Raw genomic sequence first — 20949 nt, 5'->3', positions numbered from 1 at the left:
CGTGTACTAGGAAGTAGGAAGTAAATACAGAGCACTCGGAGTGCTGCTGGAAAGAAGTGAGTAAACCTGAAAGACTTATAAAGAAATTAGCGATACAATAGATTTAGGATAAAATTGAACTGTGCCGAATTCATTACTTTCGCTTCACAATACCAGAAACAGCGTGTTTTGGAAATATGACACTGATATTTTTAAAAACAAAGCGAATATTTTAAGAGAGCCGGCTTGCTTTCATTTACCTCTGTTTTCTGTAATCTGCACCTTGTGCTCCTCACGTGTATTGGTATTTAAAACTCGATTCGCCAGAAGGTCTCCACGAAGACCGGTTATATCGCAGAACAGAGCAAAGGAAAAGGAAAAGACGAGAAAATGAAAAAATAGTTAACAGCTGTTGACAAGAGTCAGCTGTCATTTAAAGCTGATTGTATACGCACACGAAAGGAATACGTTTAACTTTACGCTCCAAAATGAATCCACCCGTACGAGGCGAATATTTTTCCTATGTGCTCCTCTCTTGTTCATTGTAACACTACCAGGGTTTTACTGCTGCAGTCTCACATAGTCTGACAGTATTGTTGGCACACCTGCCAGTTACAGAGACCTGGGCACAAATGTTTAGGAGCTCTAGCCGACATGTTTTCATGATCAGGCTTTTTTCTTTCATCCTTTCTTCAATAGTTAGATATGACAAAAAGCAACGTGTATAACACAGAGAATAGTTTTTATAGACAGCATCATACCTTTCTGGGGAAAATTTTTAAAGTAGCCATCCCAATCATTCTTTTCATTAACTCATGGGTGTCAAAAATAAGGTCCAGGGGCCAGAATCAGCCCACCAAAGACTCCAATCTACCCACTGGATGGGTTTGGAAAATATAATGGAGGGCATATGTGTTTGACTTTTAGCTGTACAGCTTTTTCTAATGATAAAGACCTCCTCCATGACCATTCACACTACACCAACGTAAACAACTAATAGGTAAACAATTGAATAACAGAAAGTTCCTGTTTTTTCACGATCTACTATAGAAATTTACGATTTCTGTTGTGGGTTCACCTTAAAAAGGAGCAAAGCAAAATAAAACAAAACACAAAAAGACATTCAATTACAAAAAAATAAAGTTTTATAATCACAGGACAGTCTGTGCAGTGAAGTAAGAACTTTTTATCTAATTCAAATATTCATTAAAAGTTCAAAGTCAAAGTAAACTTTATTGTCATCTCTGCTATATACAGTACAGTATATAGAGAGACGAGATGACGAGGCTCCAGGTCCATTCAATGCAAAAAACCCCCAACAATAAATATAGGAAGAGTAAGAAGTAAATATACACTTTAAGACTGAGGTAAGGGGAGTAAATATACACTTTAAGACTGAGGTAAGGGGAGTAAATATACACTTTAAGCAAAAAAGGATCAATAACAATCTAACTTTACAATTTGAAATTGAGATTTAAAATGACCTTGAAGACCTTAAAGTGACCTCAATTTAAGCTCAAAGCAACATTTTTTTTTATTGTTGAAATGACATATAATATTAAAATATCTCAGATATTAAACGTTTGATTAGATGTGTGCTTAAACCTATTTGCAAGAGTTTAAATTGTGTGGTCCACTTACATCTAAAGTGGGCTATATGTGGCCCACGATGTAAAACGTGTCTTATATAAAATGGAAAATGAAGAACAATTTAAAAAAATTAAGCTTTTTTTAAAAGGATAATGTGTATTTTATAATTTAATTGTGTGTCCTTTCACATACACATGCACACACGGCTCCACCTGTGTACACCCGAATTATCTTGCTTGTCATTTTGCTGAATGTTGTCTTAACAACTTTAAAGTGAACTGCAGTGTCTTCATCTTGAATTGCTTGAACAAAAAAAGAAGAAGAAAAAAGAACAAAATAGGCAGTTTCCATAAAGGTTGCATATGCCTGTTTTTTTTTACCCTCTGTTGTTTGATATTTCCCCTTCTACTTGTTTCATTCATTTTGGAAGTAGTGCAAATACAGCAGTTAGCTGTAGACTAATTTCTTTAGCAGTGGAGGTGAGAAAGGAGCAGGTAACAAAAAGGAGGACTGCATTTTACACTTTATATTATTTTGTTATGATAAATATATATATACATGTCTTGATGATCTGAAAGTTTAAGAGATCTCTTTTTCATCTGTGCCTTGGATGGGTCCCCAAATGTGGTGGGCCCTGACTGCACATTGGATAATGTGGTTTAAATTGTATTGGAAGGTAGAGACAGAGCAAAGTGCCTTGAGAAGATAAAACTAAATTGAATTGAATAAGTTGAATTGACCACAAGGGGCTGAACTTTTCAGGCAGATATTGGGCTTACCAAAAGTTAACAGGCTTATTATCAGACAGAGCTTATAGGCACTCATATTTAAATAAAAGTTTTACTAACAACTACTACTAACTGATTTCACTGGAATTTAAAAAGTGAATATTGTATATTAACATGAAAATCATTTGGTGTGTTGATGATTGAAACCCTAGGACGGCAGTGATAATAATCATAGTGCAGCAATAGAAAAAAGAAATCCAGGATGTTAAAATGCAAAGCAAACAGGATTTGAAACATCTTTTTGTTCCACTGTGTGCTGAAAAAACAAGGTGTGAGGCGTGAGTCAGTCACACGAGGGCTGTGCATTAGCATGTGTGTTGACTTAAGAGGAGTCTTGTTGCCTTGTAGGATTACCTGAAAGCAGCCTTTTTTGTTTTACTCTAGTTTTCAAAGTCTTTCTGCAGTCTTTCTGTCGCCTATCTTTTTGAATATAATGTCGATGTGCCACGGGCTAACTTTTAGTGTGGCCGTGTTGTTTGTTTAGGTCTGTCACTATGCTAGAAGGCTACAGCCCTGTGACCCAGGCCCTGCTGGGGACTCTGTTCACATGGGGTCTGACTGCTGCCGGAGCTGCTCTGGTGTTCATCTTCTCCAGCCGACAGGTAATGAGTGTCACTCTGAGCTCCAGGAATCGCTCTTCTAAAGAAATACTAGCAAATTATTTGGTGAGCTAGAGTTTTCCACTCATGAACTTAGTGTGACCTGGTCAATTTACAGTTGCCTACATTTGGTGACAAATTTTAGAATTTATAATTTTTATATATTTTTTTTAATCTGAAAGAACGGTGCTATCTCAAATGAATCTACTACTTTTCTCTTATTTTGAAAGTTTGGTTGCTGCAAGCCAGCTAGACAGGGCCCTTCCATGTCTCATGTTTTCTCTGTTTGCTGGCAGCTCCTACAAAAACAAAGAGTTCCTACCAGGGCCACTTGAGACTGGCTCTACAAGTGGGTAAATCACCATAGACTCCCATGTTGAAATGTCCAACTAAACAGCATTCAAAAGCAACACAACTAAAAAGCAACATTAAAAAACCCCCAAACACTACAAAAGCTAAAAAAAGCAGAAGTGTTTCTGGGGATACAATAATGTGACAGAACAGACATTTTTGTTCCTATTTTCATTGTATTTCATTTAATGTCCTTGTGTTTTATGTGATTCTGCAGCATTTTTCTATTTGCGGATATTTTCAGTCTGTTTGATCTCTCAGGGCCACCGTAACAATCTGCGTTTTTGAATACAGCTAGTTTTTAGGTTCCTTCTGTTTTTCTTTCTTGCTTCTGTTCTACATAACAGATCAAGTCGAGTGAATTCATTAGAATTCAAATTTAAAATGATAAACTAGCTGGTAGAAATAACCTTAAAAGTGACTTTTTATTTTTATACTTTCAGTACATTTCAAAGCCTGCACTTCAAATTTTTCTTTAACAAAAGGTTCTATACTTCTGTAGTTCTTAAGTTATGGACATGTGAAGTTTTGCTACTAGTCAGGCTTAACGTTTGCAGTGTTTCTGATAGGCAGCAATCACCTCAGCTAAATATGAGTCACTGCTGTCTCATCTATGCTTGTGCTGTTGGTGTCTTTTATAACATTTTCACTTAATTATCTTATTCAGTGTTGATTAGCGCTAATCAGCAGATATGTGTGTCTGTGGTTGGCATCCATGCTGGATTTTAACTCAGCACGCCACTCTCTCATCCACGTGTAGTAATTTATGGTGGAAAATTCAATAATGTTAAGAGTTTAAAATGAATGCATTGCAGCCAGGTCAATTTTTAATTTATTAGCGGCAGATATTCGCTGTTTGCTGAGCTATCAGTGCCAGCATTTATAGTGGTCGTCAAATGAAATAAAAAAAATTAAGACTAGATGGAGGAAGCAGTCTTAACCCATTAAATGAGTATCGATGTTGAATAGTTTGTCCATCAGAGAGAGGAAAAGCCACTCTGCTACTTCCCTGTTGACAGCACACATATTTGGAATCGCACAATTTCAAAAAACCAGCTGATCTAAGTAAAGTCAGGCAGAGCACAAGTGAGTAAATAAATAACCACAGGTAACACATTTTAGGAGAATCTGTTTATGTTTTGTATGTCAAAAAAAAAAAATGTTGGTGGATATATTCCAAGATCACATTTTTAAATCACCAAATATCTGCATGTGTATTGGTCTTAAAAACCCGATATCAGTCTTTTCTAACACACAGTCTCATACATGTGTGTTCTGCTTGGATATCAGCTGCATTCAATTACAGCACAGCTGGACTTTTTGTGACAAAATTATTTGTAGATGTGGAATGGATACACACAGTTGAATAATTTATTTATGTGTTGGTGTGTTCACCATCACCCGACAGCTCACCACATATAGAATTTAAGTCTATGTGGACACACAGTGAGAAAATCCAGAACACTTTAGCAGCTAGTGATGTCAATATTTGTTTCTGCAACCTTTAAGTGATATGATAAACCGTAAATTTATTCAGCTAAATCGCAGAGAAATGAATCAGAAAGCATGAAAACACTGTGCAAAACCTGCACACTGTTTGATGTATTTTTACCATTTCTGACTCCGGTAACACATGCCCATTTTGCCGAGTTAAGTCGATGGTGAGGAATGCACTGAACTGCTGGCTCTTCCACTGTCAGGGTTACTACGATATCGATTTCCCTGCCTCACTCACAATCTCTCTTCTTGTCTGCCCTTTTCAGAAGCGCATCTTGGATGGAAGTTTAGGCTTTGCAGCTGGGGTGAGTAAGGTTTCATTTGAGCTGAACCACATACTCACACATACATTGCTATGAGGTGATTGGCTTTTAAACGTTCCACTGCAGCAAGGCAAGTTTCCTCCTCATAGAGAGAAACTCTGACACATCCAGCTGCCATGTCGTTTCATTAAAAATCTGAGAGAAGTGTTCCCCTGCAGGTATCACCCTACAACTGAAAATGCATCCCCTTAACAGCACTGTCACTCATTCAATTACGATGTTTAAATCCCTGCAGTACGAGCAGTTTATAGATATAGATCACATATATCAGCTGGCCTTGTTGGGATGAGTGGATCGATACTATCATTAGCAGTGTTGGTGTTGGTATCAGATTTATAATAGCATGATGAGATTGATACTTTGGTTTCAGTTTCTTCTCTTTACATTTAGTACTGAGAAAATAGACGTCACTCCTTGTTTTGAGGTTTCTCACGTAATGTCATGCACACTTTGTCTAAAGCTGTCTGCCATATTGGACGTCATCTAACCAGTGGTTGCTAGGTAAATGACTGGTTGGCAGTGGTTCCTGGAGGCGGCACTCAGTCAAAGCTCTCACTCATCACATGAAATTCGAATCCCGGTGACCTCAACCTCAAGGTCAAAAGTCAGGTTTTCTGAAAATCTTGTGAATGCGATAACTTTAGAACAAGGTGATGTAGGATTTTGATACCAGAGGTGTATCTACTTGGAGGCTGACAGTTTCATTATGGCTCAGATAGCAGCTGGCCTCCGTTTGTAGACGCATTTGTTACTTCCATTCAAACTACAGCTAAATTCCTCCACCTAAAGCATTCACAAGACAATTTTTGCCAACTTGTTTGGAAATACGCATTTTCCCGTGACAGATGGTTGCTGGGGGTGGGCGGGGGGTGTCACTGACCAGTCTGTAGGCCTGTATTACTGGAGCCTTAGAAATCATCTTCTCAGCGCCTGCCATCAACCTCCAGCAACCACTCTCAACCTGTTGGGGAAAAACACATTTTTCCCTGACGACCTCTGGTTGGCAGGTGGTCATAGATTGGCCTCTGGGCCTGTGTGGCTTGGCCCTTATTCACTTGGTCTTATATTGTCACCATGATTGTTATACATCTGAAAATGGTTGAGAAGTTGATGTCACATGGCTGGTGTTCACATGTTGGCATACTTTGCTCCTCCTCCTCCCGTCCTTCACGTGAAGCAGCCGCACTGAGCAGACACATGTAGGCTGCAGTGAGAGAGAGTGATGGCAGAGAGAAAGAGGAACGTCATGTGGAGATATTTTACAGCTCTAAATGAAAACACTGCAAACTGAGATGTGTGGAGAAAGGCTATTTGCTACTGTGGCCGCACACCAGTTTACACAAACACATGAAAAACTGTGGAAAAAAGACTGCTCCAATCAGCAAATGACAAACAAAGTAAAAGGAAAATCCCTCAGACACATCCAGACCCCAGCACAGAGACAGAGGGGACAGGTACAGTCCTTTTAGAGAGGCAAAGAATATCCTCCTACAGTGATAAAGCAATGTTTCTGTAACTTTTCACCATTAGTTAATGTTCATTTTCATATTATTATTGAGAACTATAACCTACAGACAACCTATATATCCAAACAACCCCAATTCCAAAAAGTTGGGATGCTGTGTGAAAAAAAAAAAAAAAAAAAAAAAAAAAAAAAAAAAAAAAAAATATATATATATATATATATATATATATATATATATATATATATATATATATATAAAAGCAGCTGGATAGCGTAGTGGTTTGACTACACGCCTTTGGAACAGAGGATCGCAAGTTCGATTCCTGCCTGGGGCGTCTGTATCCAGTAAGGGTCCTAAGGCTAGACCCCCTATGCTAAGCAAGCCTACCGCAGACATGAGCGAGACAGATAAATATGAAGGCATGCCGGCTCGGACGTCGCCCGGATCAACAAGGTCCGCGTCAGGTGTTGAGGAACCAGGGCACCCTGACGAAAAGTGGGCTACTGGAACAAGAAGGCATCGGTGGGCAAGAGACGAAAACAGGGCGTTGTTGGAATGCTACTACGCAAGTAACCCCGGCGGAAGGGGCTACATGAATAGGATGAGGGACCTATGGATTCTTCGATACCCAACATCCACAATGACGGCGAAACAACTAGTAGCTCAGTGTTCCAACATTCGAAAGAAGGGACTGCTCTCACAGCTAGAGATTGACGAGGTACAACACAAATGCTACGGCAAGGAGGAGTCAGGACGCCAAGTCAGGGGGGAGATATCATCACCCCCACCCGAGATTGGGTACATAGCCCCAAGTGCGATAGGAGAAGGATCGTTGAGTGCGAGAGGAACTGACCTGAAAAATAGGATCATGGCCAAGCTTGAAACCTGGATCCCGCGTAGCCGGTTACCAAGATTACGTGAAGTTCCCTCAGAAGGTCTGCTAGATGATGTTAATGCAGCACTATGGGCAATACCTACAACCACGATTACCGACACTAACAAGCTGATCTACAATACGGCAACAGTGATCAGTGAGATGCTTGGCTACAAGTTGAACAGCGACAAGGGGCAGTACCCTCCATGGAGAAGGAGGCTAGAGGGCAAGATCAAAGTAGTACGGAGGGAGGTTAGCCAACTAACGGAGTTGCAGAAAGGTGCGACAAATAAGGTGCCTAAGAAATACAGCAAGCTGTCCATACCTGAGGCCTTGGAAACTGCCAAGCAAAGACTCACAGCCTTGGCCAGCCGCTTGAGGAGGTACACCAGAGAGATAGAAGGCAGGAGAATAAACCAGCTGTTCTCCACAGAACCAGCTAATGTGTAGCTTCCCCACTTCTTTTAACTACACTCCCTAAATGTCTGGGAACTGTGGAGACGAGTTTATGGTATTTATGGTATTGTTTATGCCATAAACTGTTATTTTTAGACCAGTGATTTTCAGTCAGTTATGTAATGTCATATTAGTATGCTTTATTTAGTAACTATATTGTTCAACTGCAACTTCTGTCTAATCACTTATGTTTTGATTAGTAACTGGCTACAGTGAATAATTTTATACATTTATTTTGCAATTTAATTAAATGGCTCTATTACGCGCACCTAGTCATATTACACAGTTGTTATATATTGATGAGTGGAACTTTAAATAAATTAGAACCTCACTGTTTGTTTCCACAAATTCCTTCTTGCACAAAAAGTAATGATTATACGCTGTTACTAATGGTGTCTGTGTAGACACACCACCCATTCTTTGAAAATCACTGCAGCTCCAGCTTGTTCTTTTTAACGCTGTGCACCGATGAACTTTTTAATTAAGTGCTCCAGCTTGAAAGTGTGAGGTAAAGTGCAGGATCAGATGGATGTAAGCCAAAAGAGCTGTAGTACTGGCTGCAAAAGATCTTTTATTCTTTTTTAAAATCTAACAAAACCAAAGTTAACCAAAACTAGTAACAACGTTTCTATTTTTCTTTGATTTACATGAATGTTGTGTTTCATCTCATAGTGTTTGGTCTCTTCTTTTCTTTTAAATATCTTTGTTTGAATTGTAGTCCGTCTGCTCCTCCTCTGCAAAAGTTACCTCATTACTCCACATTAAAAATTAAAAGCACATATACCATTTCAGTAGACAAGGAGCCTTCTTTTTTTTTTTTTAGGCTTTTATTGTGAAACACGCAGGAAGATGTCATGGAAAACACAAACTGTATATAAGATTTACATTCGAATTCAGATTCATCTGCCATGACAACTGGTTACTATTTGGTGTCCTTTATTTTGCCACTATAGAGAGAGAGAGCAGCCATCCTACATGTAAAGAGTGGAAAAAAGGGAAGCGTTAATTTTCAGGGAGAGCAGTGAGATGTGAGGAATATGTAGTGGACAAACAGGCATGAGACAGATGGATGTGAGGCTGGGAGACAGATGACTTTATGATCTATTCATAAAGTCATTCTAACATTTGATCTTGTGCGCAGTAATAGTTGACTAATGCATGCAAACTAGCCACTGCGGTTACGTAACGAACAACAACTCATCTGTCATCAGTGTGGTCTGATACTATTTCACCCCAAACAAGGTGAAATGATAAATTTGAGTCAAGCATTGCAAATAGCCGACACATACTTGTGGAATCTCTGTTTCTTTCTCTTTTTGAATAAGACTGGGACCTTAATTGCAATCCCTCCAACTGGTTCAGAGCTTGTTGTTAATTACGAGCTCAGATGAGTGAGCTGATAAGATGAATGCCAAATGATGAGAGATTGTCCACGCTTCTTTGAGAAAGATAGATCCAATCTTGGCCCCCACCTCCTTTATCTTCATTTTGGTCTTAACAGCTTTTCAATTACTTCGCGGGCTTAGCTGTTGCTCTTATACATTCTAATGAAATGGCTCATAAGGAGAAAAGAGCCGAGGGCTGCTTCAAACATTTGCTGAACTTCTTTGCAATTATGGGAACTGAAATCTTTTTAAAATATGTTTTTCACAGCGTAACTTTTGGCTTATTGGTGAGATAGTGTTACAATCTATCCAGTCCTCTTATTTTTCTTTGCATAATTCACATTTTTTAATAATATAGTTTTGATAAGAAACACAATTTTATTCTGGATGTGCCACACTTAGCTTAGATTTGAGGCACTGTAGCTATCTGTTTGGTTCAAATGAATACATTAGACTTTGCAGTCAACAACTTACAGAAGAAATATAAAAGTTTTTATCCCTGTTTGTATTATAAGATGAACGGATGGAGCAAGAAAGTATTTTTTTTCCACATCTTCGGATTTTGCCACGTGTGAGGTTTAGAGCTGCATTTGGCTTTTATCAGAACAAATTAAACTCTTCAGCCATTTAGAAAAGCAAAATGAGTGGAGATGGAAGGCAGGATGGGACTCTTCTCTTATGATTTTCAAAGAAGACAAGGCTTGGATTGCTTTTTGGCTGTGCAGAGAGGGAAGTAAGGTCAATCCATTTTAAAGTAGGGAAGCAGATACAGTGGGAGGGAATGTTACACAGCATTAAGTGATGGCAGTTCAGTGGAAATGAATTGTTATCTGTCTTTAAAAGTTTTCACTGACCTTTTATCAACTTAAATGGCTTGTTCAAGCTTCTACTTTGGTATTAAACATGCTACCATGGATGCTAGTAAGGCTGACTCTTGCTAGATGCTACAGTCTTCTTGAGTTCATGTTGTGTCTTTAGCACCCTGACGGTTTCCCTCTCTGTATTGTTTCAATGTCAGTTCCTTTGCCCTCCTGTGTTTTCTTTTCTCTGTAGTATTTTCTTTTCTTGTCTCGGTGTTTAGCATTTGTCTTTTGGTTACTTCCTGTTTTACTTTGAAATGTACATTTCTCTCTTGTGTTAGTCTTACTTTCCTTGATCATGTTCATCCATCAAACCTCGAGACATTCGTTGATATGCTCCAATGATCCAGTGTTTATCCCAGCAAACATTTTGATGCTGAACACTGTTGTCTTTTCTTGACATCTGTTGGTGAGATGATGCTGGAGTTTCAGCCGTATTTGCTGGGATGCACTTGTGCCCCTTTAGATTTAGTATTTTTTTTACACTTGTCATTTTTGCCAGGAACCCATAAATGCTCCAATTGTATTATTCCGACCTGCAGTTGGGTTATCTCTATACTGCAGTGTGACTATATTGAAAATACTGTGGGAAAAACTAAACTCATCCTTTTATTTCACATTAGCTGCTGTTGTATTGGGTTCTGGCAAAACAGTGCATCTAACTAGAAGAAGTGTTTTTGCAGAGCCTTTTTTCCACTGCAGGAGACACAAACATTATTAACGGTGCAGTGTAGCACTTCGCGTTTTTGTAAAATGTAACCCCATTTTCTATTAACTGAAATGAATATTGGCCTGGAACTGAAAATTGATTCTGATTTGATTCAAAAAGCTTTGCGTCTCTTTACAAAAAAAAAAAAAACTATTTAAAAGCTAAGCACATTTTTCTTGTCATCTTTCAAAAAGCACGCAGGAAAAATATAATTTTGTTACTGCTGTCAGATGTTAAAATCCCTCTTTTGTAATAAATTACTGAAACAGTTTGACATCCAGATGAATGTGCTGACGTTAAGCTCAGAACATTTTAATTTGCAGTGAAAGTTTTATACCCAAAAACTCAGTTCTTTCTGTCCTTTGCTGAAGAGGCCCTAATAAAACAAATGCTATGGCAGTTACACATCTTGAGGTGACTCGTGAACCCTCCGTAAGCTGAGAGAGTGGAATGTATATAATTAATTGTAAATTGCTAATACTGATGCTGAATGACATGGTTAAGAATTGATGAGATGAAAGCAGCTAGTCATCACCACTGCAGTTACTCCACTCTCTAATAACACATAATCTTTGTGATATTTTTTCTTCCAATATCAAAACACAAAAACACATTGTGTACTCATTTTTAAATAGAAAATACATTGCCCTGCAGAAAAGCCATGTTGAGTTGTGTGCGTCTGTCTGTGTGTGAGGCTCAGTGGGTGTTTGAAGAGCATGTGTCATGCTTTTTGTGTCTCATGATTCAGATGCCACCCTGTTTCCATGCCTAACATCTGCTGTCCTAACATGCACGCACACACACTTTGTGACAGTAGACTATCACGTCATGCTGTCTCAAAACAGCATCTTTCAGCTCTCATTGTTGGTGTAAAATCATGCAACCCTTTCCACTCAACGTCCGCCTCACAAACACATACAAATATACGTGCACAAACCCAAATCGAGTACTGTGCAAAATGCAACTTACAGCATTATGCTTTTGTTTATAAGTACATCGCTAAAACCCTACATTTGTTTGAAACATATAAACTATAATGTGGGGGGGAGGCAATCTTGTTTTGATGTTAAAGCCAGCAACCCATCTATCTCTCCATTTTCTGCCACTTATCAAGGTCTGGGTCATGGGGAGAGCAGTCTTATGCAGATACTCCCAGGCCTCCCTTTCCCGAGCCACTTCCTCGAGCTCTTCCAGGGCGGCACTGAGGCATTCCCAAGCCAGCTGAGAGGCATAATCTCTCCAGCGTGTCATGGGTCGGCCCTGGGCCCTCCTGCTTGTAGGACATGTCTGAACCAACTTACTGAGCGGGTGCCCTGGAGGCATCCCGATCAGATGCCCAAACCATTTGAACCGGCTTTTCAATGTGGGGCAGTCGTGGCGCTGTTCTTAGCCCCTGCTGAACTGAGTATGTCACCCTCGCTGTAAGTTGTAGGCCAGACACCTTATGGAGGAATGTTATTTCTGTTGCTTGTATCCACAGTCATTCTTTTGGTCACTACACCGAGCTTCTGGCTGGGAGCAAAGATTGATCTGTAAATCGACAGCTTCACGTCAAGGCTCAGCACGCTCTTTACCGCGACAGACTGGTACAGCATCTAGATCACTACTGACACAGCACCAGTTTGTTTAGGCATATGCCTCTCACCTTTGGATTCCTGCAATCTCCTGGATTGGGATTGGATATTGCCACTATCTTGTTTTTCAAAATTGGGACCAAGGAAAAGACCTGAACTTTGTCTTTGTGACTATAGTTTATTAAAAAGGCAAGATGTTTAGGAGCCAAGCTATGGAACATCTTGATTGCACCTGATTGTACCTTTAATCATTAGTTATTTTTAATCTCTGGCCCTTTGCTACACTGTATCTTTTGTCCTGTTTCCCTCCCTTCATCCCCAACCATTTGGGACCGATGGCTGTCCCTCCCCGAGCCTTGTTCTGCCGGAGGTTTCATCCTGTTAAAAAGTTTCCCTTTCAGAGTTTTTCCTTCCCACAATTGCTTGCTCATAGGGGGTCATGTTGGGGTTGGGGTTTTTTCTTTGTTATTGTAGGGTCTTTACCTATACCAGTATAAAGTGCCTCGAGGCGACTGCTGTTGTGATTTATTGCTATATAAATAACATTGAATTAAATTGCTGTCTGTTGGAGTTGCGCATACTGCCCTCCAGATGAAGACTCTTTGTGGGAAAACCTTGCTTATTTCAGCGAGACACTATCAAACCTCATTCTGAAACAACTGTAACATGGTAAATTGTTTAAGTTGAAACTGGCTGGTTTGTTAAGACATATCAGAAAAAAATGAACAAAATATACAGTTCCCCGTTGAACAGCTGAAGCAGGAATTTGAACTAAGTACCCCATTCGATGTTAACTGGTCTTTGCTTTTACCAAATGCTCACACAGTCTTGGTAAAAGAAGAGATGATGCAACACAGTGGTAAACCAATACCTTGTCCTGACCTCTCTGAAAAGTGTTCACAATGGGTGATGGCTGAATGGCATAACATTCACAGTAGTTATTTGACATGTTTTCTTTGTATTATTTTCAATTAAAAATAGACTTTAAATGGTTGTTGCAAATCATTGCATCACATTTATGAGTGTTTAACACAACTGTCTTACGTTTTGGGAAGCTGGGTGGTACAAACTTTTTTCTTTTAACAAGTCCCTCTTATTTTGGTTATGGCATATGCAAAATGTTAGAAAATGCAGATACATTACATTAATGGCCTGCAATTTACACTGAGTCATCAGTTTCTCTAAGTTAATAACCGGAACAATTTAAATAATCATTTTCCTATTCAATGCCTCGCTGATATAACAGAACAGTAGGCCAGTCTAATTAGTTCATCATGGTCGAGTTTGTTCATATATTATTAATATTCATTGGATGGTGTGTAAAAAGGTCACAGCAACTATTCCAGTGGAACAAATTGCTGCCAGTGAACAAAATCTGAGTGGTATTACATTTCCCTCAAAAAGTAAAAGCTAGTGTCAACTCATCGTACACTGGATAAACAACAATTGTGTAAGACAGGATTCTTTAGGTGTTTAATGTCCCAGTGACTGGAAGATAAAAGCAGTGCACTGCCTTTTATAGACCTACAGAATGAAACAGCCCAGAAATATACCCACGGAAAAGTAATCTCCATTTTTAGGAAAAACAAGAGAAATGAGTTCCATTACTCGTGGTTCCTGTTTATTAAGTGTTTCAGAAAGTAAAATGGGCTTAAACAGGTCCCAAATGCCTTTGAAGATTGTCAAGCTGTTTCCCCTTGAATTTAGCCCAGCATTACTCTTCTTCACAAAAGCCCTGAAAAAGAGAATTTGTAATGACACCGAGTATACAGCAATTAAAACAGCAGAGTGTCATATAGCTTGTCAGTTGAGTATGGTATTTGATATTATTATTTTTCATGTTGTAGCTATAAGGCCTGTTTGCACATGAGGCACAGGATTTTTCCAGATTTTTACAACATATCAACAGCAGTTTTAAAGAGTTGTGATACAAATAAATATACATCAGGATAAAATGAATGTATCCAGTGTAAAACAGACAGTTATGTCCGTACTTTCTCTATGTGGAAAGTGGGGTGCACCAGTGGGACTTGCACTTAATTGATATATTATATTAGGTGAGGTCCATGGGATGTGTACATGTACATGATCACACTGGAGAAAAAAAGATTATGACCGTATGCAAAAATGCTGTGACCTTGTTACATTTGATGTGGTTGCTTCAAAGATGTAGACCAGTCTCTGACCACTTGCAGTGAGTTATTGTCTTTGGTGCATGAAAATGACAGTATGATGGAAGCAGTCTATCAACTAAATATTAAATATCAAAACTGGCAATTATATGCCATCTCTGTGATAATACAGTAATTAATTGTGATAAATTGGTGAAAATCACAAATCCATTGCCGTCAACATACAAAGAAATTAACATTAGCTACTTATAGACTTAGCCTAGTCAGTATCACATAGATTTGAAAATGAAATTCTTCAGCAAATAGCAACATAGTCACTGCAGGTGTGCAATTTAACTGGAAAGTGACACAAGCACTCAGCAACCCTGTTTTTATCTAAAAATATAAGCAGAATACAACCAGTTAGCAAAACAGTAGAGTCCCCTGTTGCAAAGAGATGTGTCACAGACAAGTTGTGCTCATTTGTGCAGACTGACTCTTTCTGTGCTTGTAAGTTAGCAGATCTTTGCTACTCTCTAAATGCAGTCAGTGCACATCAGGCCAAGATGCTTCGGACACAGGTGCAGGCTCTAGTTTCAAGCCCCCTGTTCAGTTTTATTGAAGCATCAAAGATGTTGCACCATATTCAAGAAGGAACAAAGGTGTGCAGCTCATTCTGATCCTTTGAGACTGAATGCTCAATAATTTTGTCAAAAAAAGAAAAGAAAAGCATGTTTTCATGACATTTGTTAAATTTTATGGCTGAATTGGTGAATGGAGCTACTCAGTTTTCATGTAGATTGTTTAGCTGGCAACTTAAGTGTGGGATTTCTTATCATATAACATTAATCTGCTACATAAATGACAATATAACAGTCAGAGTAAGTCAACTGCGAAACCAGGAACATCAGAAGATGTAGCTCAGAATTCCTAAGACACACTGATGTAGCTTTATCCTTTGTTTATGACCAGTTGATTTGCTGATAATTTGTTGGATCCACTTGGTTAATAAAATTCATTTTATATGAAAACTCGGCTGAGAACATCCAGTCTTTTTTGAGAGAGTTTGTAATAAGTTTTGAATATAACTCATTTAATAGATAATGCACATTTCCAACATGCATCACCTTACTTTCTGTGCATTATAGTACTTTATATTCATTTTTTGTCATGCATTGTCATATCAGTGTAACTATATTGTATATCAGCTGAAAAAGATCTTTGTTGGTTACTTTGACAGTTTGCACAGTTACTTGTGACTTCCAATGAAAACATTGGTGACTTTAGTCTGTCTGAGGAATTTGAACGTGGTACCTCATCCAAAGAAACTTTCTCCCTCTTCCTGCTGTCAGCAGTCACAGTCAGACTCCACCTGACTGCCCACACATTTGGATGACGCTGAGATATTTATTGATGTAATTCATGTGTGAAACACAGTTTGTTTTTTTGTTATCTACAAAGCCTCCTGATGGAGAGGGATTTGTTGCTAAAGAACATTTATGTAATTACACCAAGTGGGGTTTCTTTGCGTGTTATGATACCCAGAAACCCCACAGTGCTTCTGAAAAGTCCTGGAGTGAAATTGTGTGTTTGCTGCGTGGAGGTTGAAAATGAGCTTGAAGTCACTTTAGGAGAGGTTTGGGCATTTGTCCATATGAGGATTAGTTGTGTTGCCATGCCGCCGCCAGATTTATGTTGTGTGTAATGTGAATTAGCACTGACATGCTGAGAGGTAGACGGCACCTCCCAGGATGCTCAACAAGCGTGGCATGTGGTTTTTGTGTTGTCTGTTACGTAGACGTGGACACACACGGGTGACAGATTTAGGAAGTACATTTTTAAATGTTTGAATGTGTTGCTGATAGCAAACATGATATATAGATAGAGAATAGATCTGATAACCGATAACTGATTTCTAAATTTAGTGAAGGACTGAAGCACCTTAAAAGTTCTTACCTAACTATGAAGGTTCTGGTATTTCCTCTGGGTGCATGTATAGAAACTAAAAAGATTATACTCTTTCAGGATGTCCTTCCAGCTTTTTACTGCAAGAGACTCTCTCTCTCTGTCACTGCATCAAAATAATTAAATTCCCCAATGTCTCATAAAACTATGTAGGGTGTAGAGCAGGGCCATGTTAACAATCGAATTTTTGGCATATATACATCAAGGTCAACATAGTTAAGTATCGGTAAAAAATTGATAAAAAGAATTCCAACTTAAATTCTATGGTTCTTACAAGTGTCGAGTGTGTTGTCAAAATATTGAAAGTACTGTATAAACATGTAAAATATGTCACAATGACCTTTGACCTGTCCTTCAAATTTAATAGATTAGAATCATTTAAAAGCATAACAATTTGAAAATATGTAAAATGCTCATGAGTAAGTATAAATTGTTTTGAAAAACAAAACAAGTTTGTGATCAAAACTTTTTTCACTTGGTATTTACTAACGATTTAAATGAATGTCGAAATTACTGTTACACATGTACAATAGCTGCATAAATAAAAATAAAAAGTAACAAAATCCTGCACTTTACACTAGTTTTTACTGCACTGCAAACTACAAAAGCACATTTGGGGAAAAAACCCCAAAGAAAACATAATGAATATATAGAAAATACAGTACTATTCCCTTAAAAGCAAATACCGTCCAGAGATGTTTTATATCTAATTCATTTATTGGAGCTTACTGACAAATTTAGTGGTTTATTATAAATACCTTTGCTATTTATTTAAAATACAGTTGTATTATGCTATAATAATAATGTAATATGAATGTCTCACAGAAAAATAATTATATTTGAGCCAAAATTCACCTTTTATCTTCACTTAAGAGTAAAAAAATGACCTTTAAGCTTGAGAGACATAGTGATTTGATATATATCTGATACAAATTTATGTTGATATTGACTGATGAAAAGAATCCCATTAAGATTTTTCAGTATTTAATGCCCTAACTCTGTGCACATGCAACAGTGAACAACTTCCATACATACTTGAGGTTTCTGCAAGAGCACGTTCTATCATTTCAGAACGTTGTGTTACGTTGCGATACTTTGGATGGGTATATTAGCATTATGGATCATGTTCAGAATTTCTATGGAGAATATGAATTGTGTTTTTACTGCTGTTGAGCTCCCAGTGACAGAACATGTCGTCCAATATGGCAACAGGTTCAGAAATTATGACACAGATGAATTTACCAAAGTGAACAAAACGTGTGAGCTATTATAATAATAATAATGGATTGGATTTATATAGCGCTTTTCAAGGCACCCAAAGCGCTTTACAATGCCACTATTCATTCACTCTCGCATTCACACACTGGTGGAGGCAGCTACAGTTGTAGCCACAGCTGCCCTGGGGCAGACTGACAGAAACGAGGCTGCCATATCGCGCCATCGGCCCCTCTGGCCAACACCAGTAGGCGGTAGGGTAAGGTGTCTTGCCCAAGGACACAACGACCAGGACAGAGAGCCCGGGGATCGAACCAGCGACCTTCCGGTTACAGATACGCTTCCCAACCCCCTGAGCCACGGTCGCCCCCACTATTCAGTACAAGAAAGTGAAAAAGAATACAATAAACAAACAATATTGTTCAGGGTAAAATGCAAACCTGCTGCTTCCAGCTTGGCAGAAAAAAAAATTGGCAAAGTTACAGGTTTCCAAACTGTTTTAGTTACAGACAAACAGTGCAGCACAGTTGGCCAGGAGAAGAAATGAAGTAAAACATTATTTTTAGACATATTTTTTTGCAGCTTATTTCCAAGTCATTTAAACGGGAACAAAATGTTAGCTTCATTTTCAAAATCAGGAGAAATTCAGCTCATGTTTTTGGACAAAATAAAGATTTCTGTAAATTTATGAGCCATTTAAAAAAAGATGAATTCATGATGATTGTTACGTCCCTCTGCAGCCCCTAATCTCCTCAATGTTTTCAGCTGGTGCTAATTGGCCACACCTAGTCAGGTGTGGATAAAAGCATACCTGAGGCAAGCTTCCAGGGAGCTCACTTGTCTTTGCCTTGGTGCCACCAGCCATTTTAGCCAACCTGGTATTCCATTCTAAGATAATACCTCTTCTCACCTATACTCTGGTATTCGTCTCCTTTTAATGTTGCGGCTTTTGAGCCGGGTCGTAACATAAGTGGGGGCTCGTCTGGGATTGTTTGGACATTTTTGTGGAGACTGAATATCTGTTTTTTGTATCGCTTTTAAGTAGGTGAGTGAAGGTGTTCACTGTGATTGAGCAGCGTCCCTTTAGTAAGTGTGTTTCAGCTGGGTGGCTGTGCTGCCCTTCCATCGAAGCACTTGTTTGTTGTTTTGCTTTCTTGTTTTAGTATATTGTGTTTGGTGGTTATCCTGGGTGGGGGTACGCTTCAGAGTTTGGTAGGAGACTATATCTCTGGTCTGCTGCCTGCTCTCGAGTTTGCGTTTAAAGTTGCCTTGAGCCCGGTACACCACTGAAGACTAGATAGGTCAAGTTTTGTTTTTAGCGTTTTAGGCTGGGAGTTGCACATAGTAAATCAGTGGCACCAAACTTGGCAAGAGGTTTGAGACCATTCATTAATTATAGTCTTGTGGCTGAGGCAGGTAGGCTGTTTTTAAGTTGGCATGGCATGTACACCTAATGTACATATTAATTAATTAATTAATGACATATTAGATGCACATGTACATGTGCATCTAATATGTCAGTGTTGATGGATACTAATGACATCCTCATGAGGTGAGTGTTTTGTGCTGTGACCTTTAGTGTTGTGGGGAATATGGCTACATTTGTTGGATCACTTGTGAGTGTTGTTGGCCAGGGGATGGCAATAACACTGTGGGGTGCTGAGCCACCCTTGATGTGATCATTGTGTGGCCATAGCTCTCCATTTTGTGATTGGTCACTAGTATGCTTGCTTACTGAACCTTGTGGATTAAAGTAACTTGTTGTGGTATAGGGCCACTTGTATGTGACCATTTGTGTGGTGGAGACAACAGATCACTTGGTTGTGATTATTTGTTGCTACTTTTGGTTTTGGGTTGTAGCAGGTCAGGTAATCATTTTGGGTTTGTGACTGTTGTGCTGCTTTGTGTTGGTCACATGCTACTTTTTGTGTGTTCAGTGTGGCAACTTCAAATCCTCATGCAGGGGCATCCATGTTTAAAATGCCAACTAAAGAATTGTGAGTATTTAGTTTTGTGTTAGAGCTGGTAATAAAGTGCTCAAGTTTGTGCTTTGGCTCAAGCTTATTTTTGAGGGATCAAGGCTTCAGACAGGCTTTTAATTTGTTTAGGGGTCCTAGAGGAACCCTTTTGAGGGAGGAGGTGTTACGTCCCTCTGCAGCCCCAATGTTTTCAACTGGTGCTAATTGGCCACACCTAGTCAGGTGTGGATAAAAGCATACCTGAGGCAAGCTTCCAGGGAGCTCACTTGTCTTTGCCTTGGTGCCACCAGCCATTTTAGCCAACCTGGTATTCCATTCTAAGATAATACCTCTTATCACCTATACTCTGGTATTCGTCTCCTTTTTTATGTTGCGGCTTTTGAGCCGGGTCGTAACAATGATATCTTTTTGGATATATGGCGCCCTTTAATGGATTACTTACCTGATGATCTGAGGGAAATTATACTGAGAGGGGCAGCCCCACTCCGATGGCAGGTTGGGTTTGTCAGGAGAAATGTGTAAATGCACAGTAGACCCAATTATTTACTATCTATCATACTGTATTAGTTTTATATGTCTCAGACTGCTTTTTGTGTTTTTTTTTGTTTTGGGTTTTTTGTTTGTTTGTTTGGTTTTTGTTTTTGTTGTTTTTTGTGTATCAAAAAATCCAAATAAAGAGATTTTTAAAAAAAAGAAGATTAATTCTGTGTTAGACTACCCTTTAAATGTGTGGCATCTGGTATCATAACATGGCACACAGACATCTACTTGTGAAGGTTAATGTCTACAGCGGACATCAATGCTCTGGTTCAGTGGTTATAATCCAGTTTGTATAGATACAGTCGACACGGAAACATGTTTTCATTTTTTGAGATGAAAATACTGCATTTTACTCCCACTTTCCACTTTGCTAAAATAATGTAGTCAAACCAGTATAGTTCTTTCCTCAACCTTTTTAACTCTGTTATCTTTCTAGAGTTTCATATTTATTCTTTATTTATGCTACTTACTACAATGTAGCTTGCTATCGCCAGTGTGTGAATGTGTGTGTGAATGGGTGGATGACTGAATGTAGTGTAAAGCGCTTTGGGGTCCTATGGACTAGAAAAGCGCTATACAAATGCAGGCCATTTACCATTTACTTTAGGTATATTTGAGGATATTTACTAAACAAGATATTTGCACCTTGCTTTGCCACTGTGCAGTAGTGTCTGTAGGCTGATGGGGA

General features: G+C 38.8%; 1 protein-coding gene across 2 annotated transcripts in view; it reads left to right on the top strand.

Annotated features, from left to right (window-relative positions):
- slc39a11 (solute carrier family 39, member 11) overlaps nt 1-20949 on the top strand; it is a 167587-nt gene continuing 146638 nt past the window's right edge. For both annotated transcript variants that reach the window (XM_026177301.1, XM_026177300.1), the window contains exons 1-3: nt 1-56; nt 2842-2959; nt 5071-5109. In XM_026177301.1, coding sequence (XP_026033086.1) covers nt 2852-2959; nt 5071-5109 — 147 coding nt within the window. In that variant the 5' untranslated portion in view covers nt 1-56; nt 2842-2851. The remainder of the gene's footprint in view (nt 57-2841; nt 2960-5070; nt 5110-20949) is intronic.

Source organism: Astatotilapia calliptera, chromosome 8 (genome assembly GCF_900246225.1).
Source record: "Astatotilapia calliptera chromosome 8, fAstCal1.2, whole genome shotgun sequence".
NCBI lineage: Eukaryota > Metazoa > Chordata > Actinopteri > Cichliformes > Cichlidae > Astatotilapia > Astatotilapia calliptera.
Note: the sequence above shows the minus strand (reverse complement) of the source record. Positions and strands in the feature narration are given on the sequence as shown.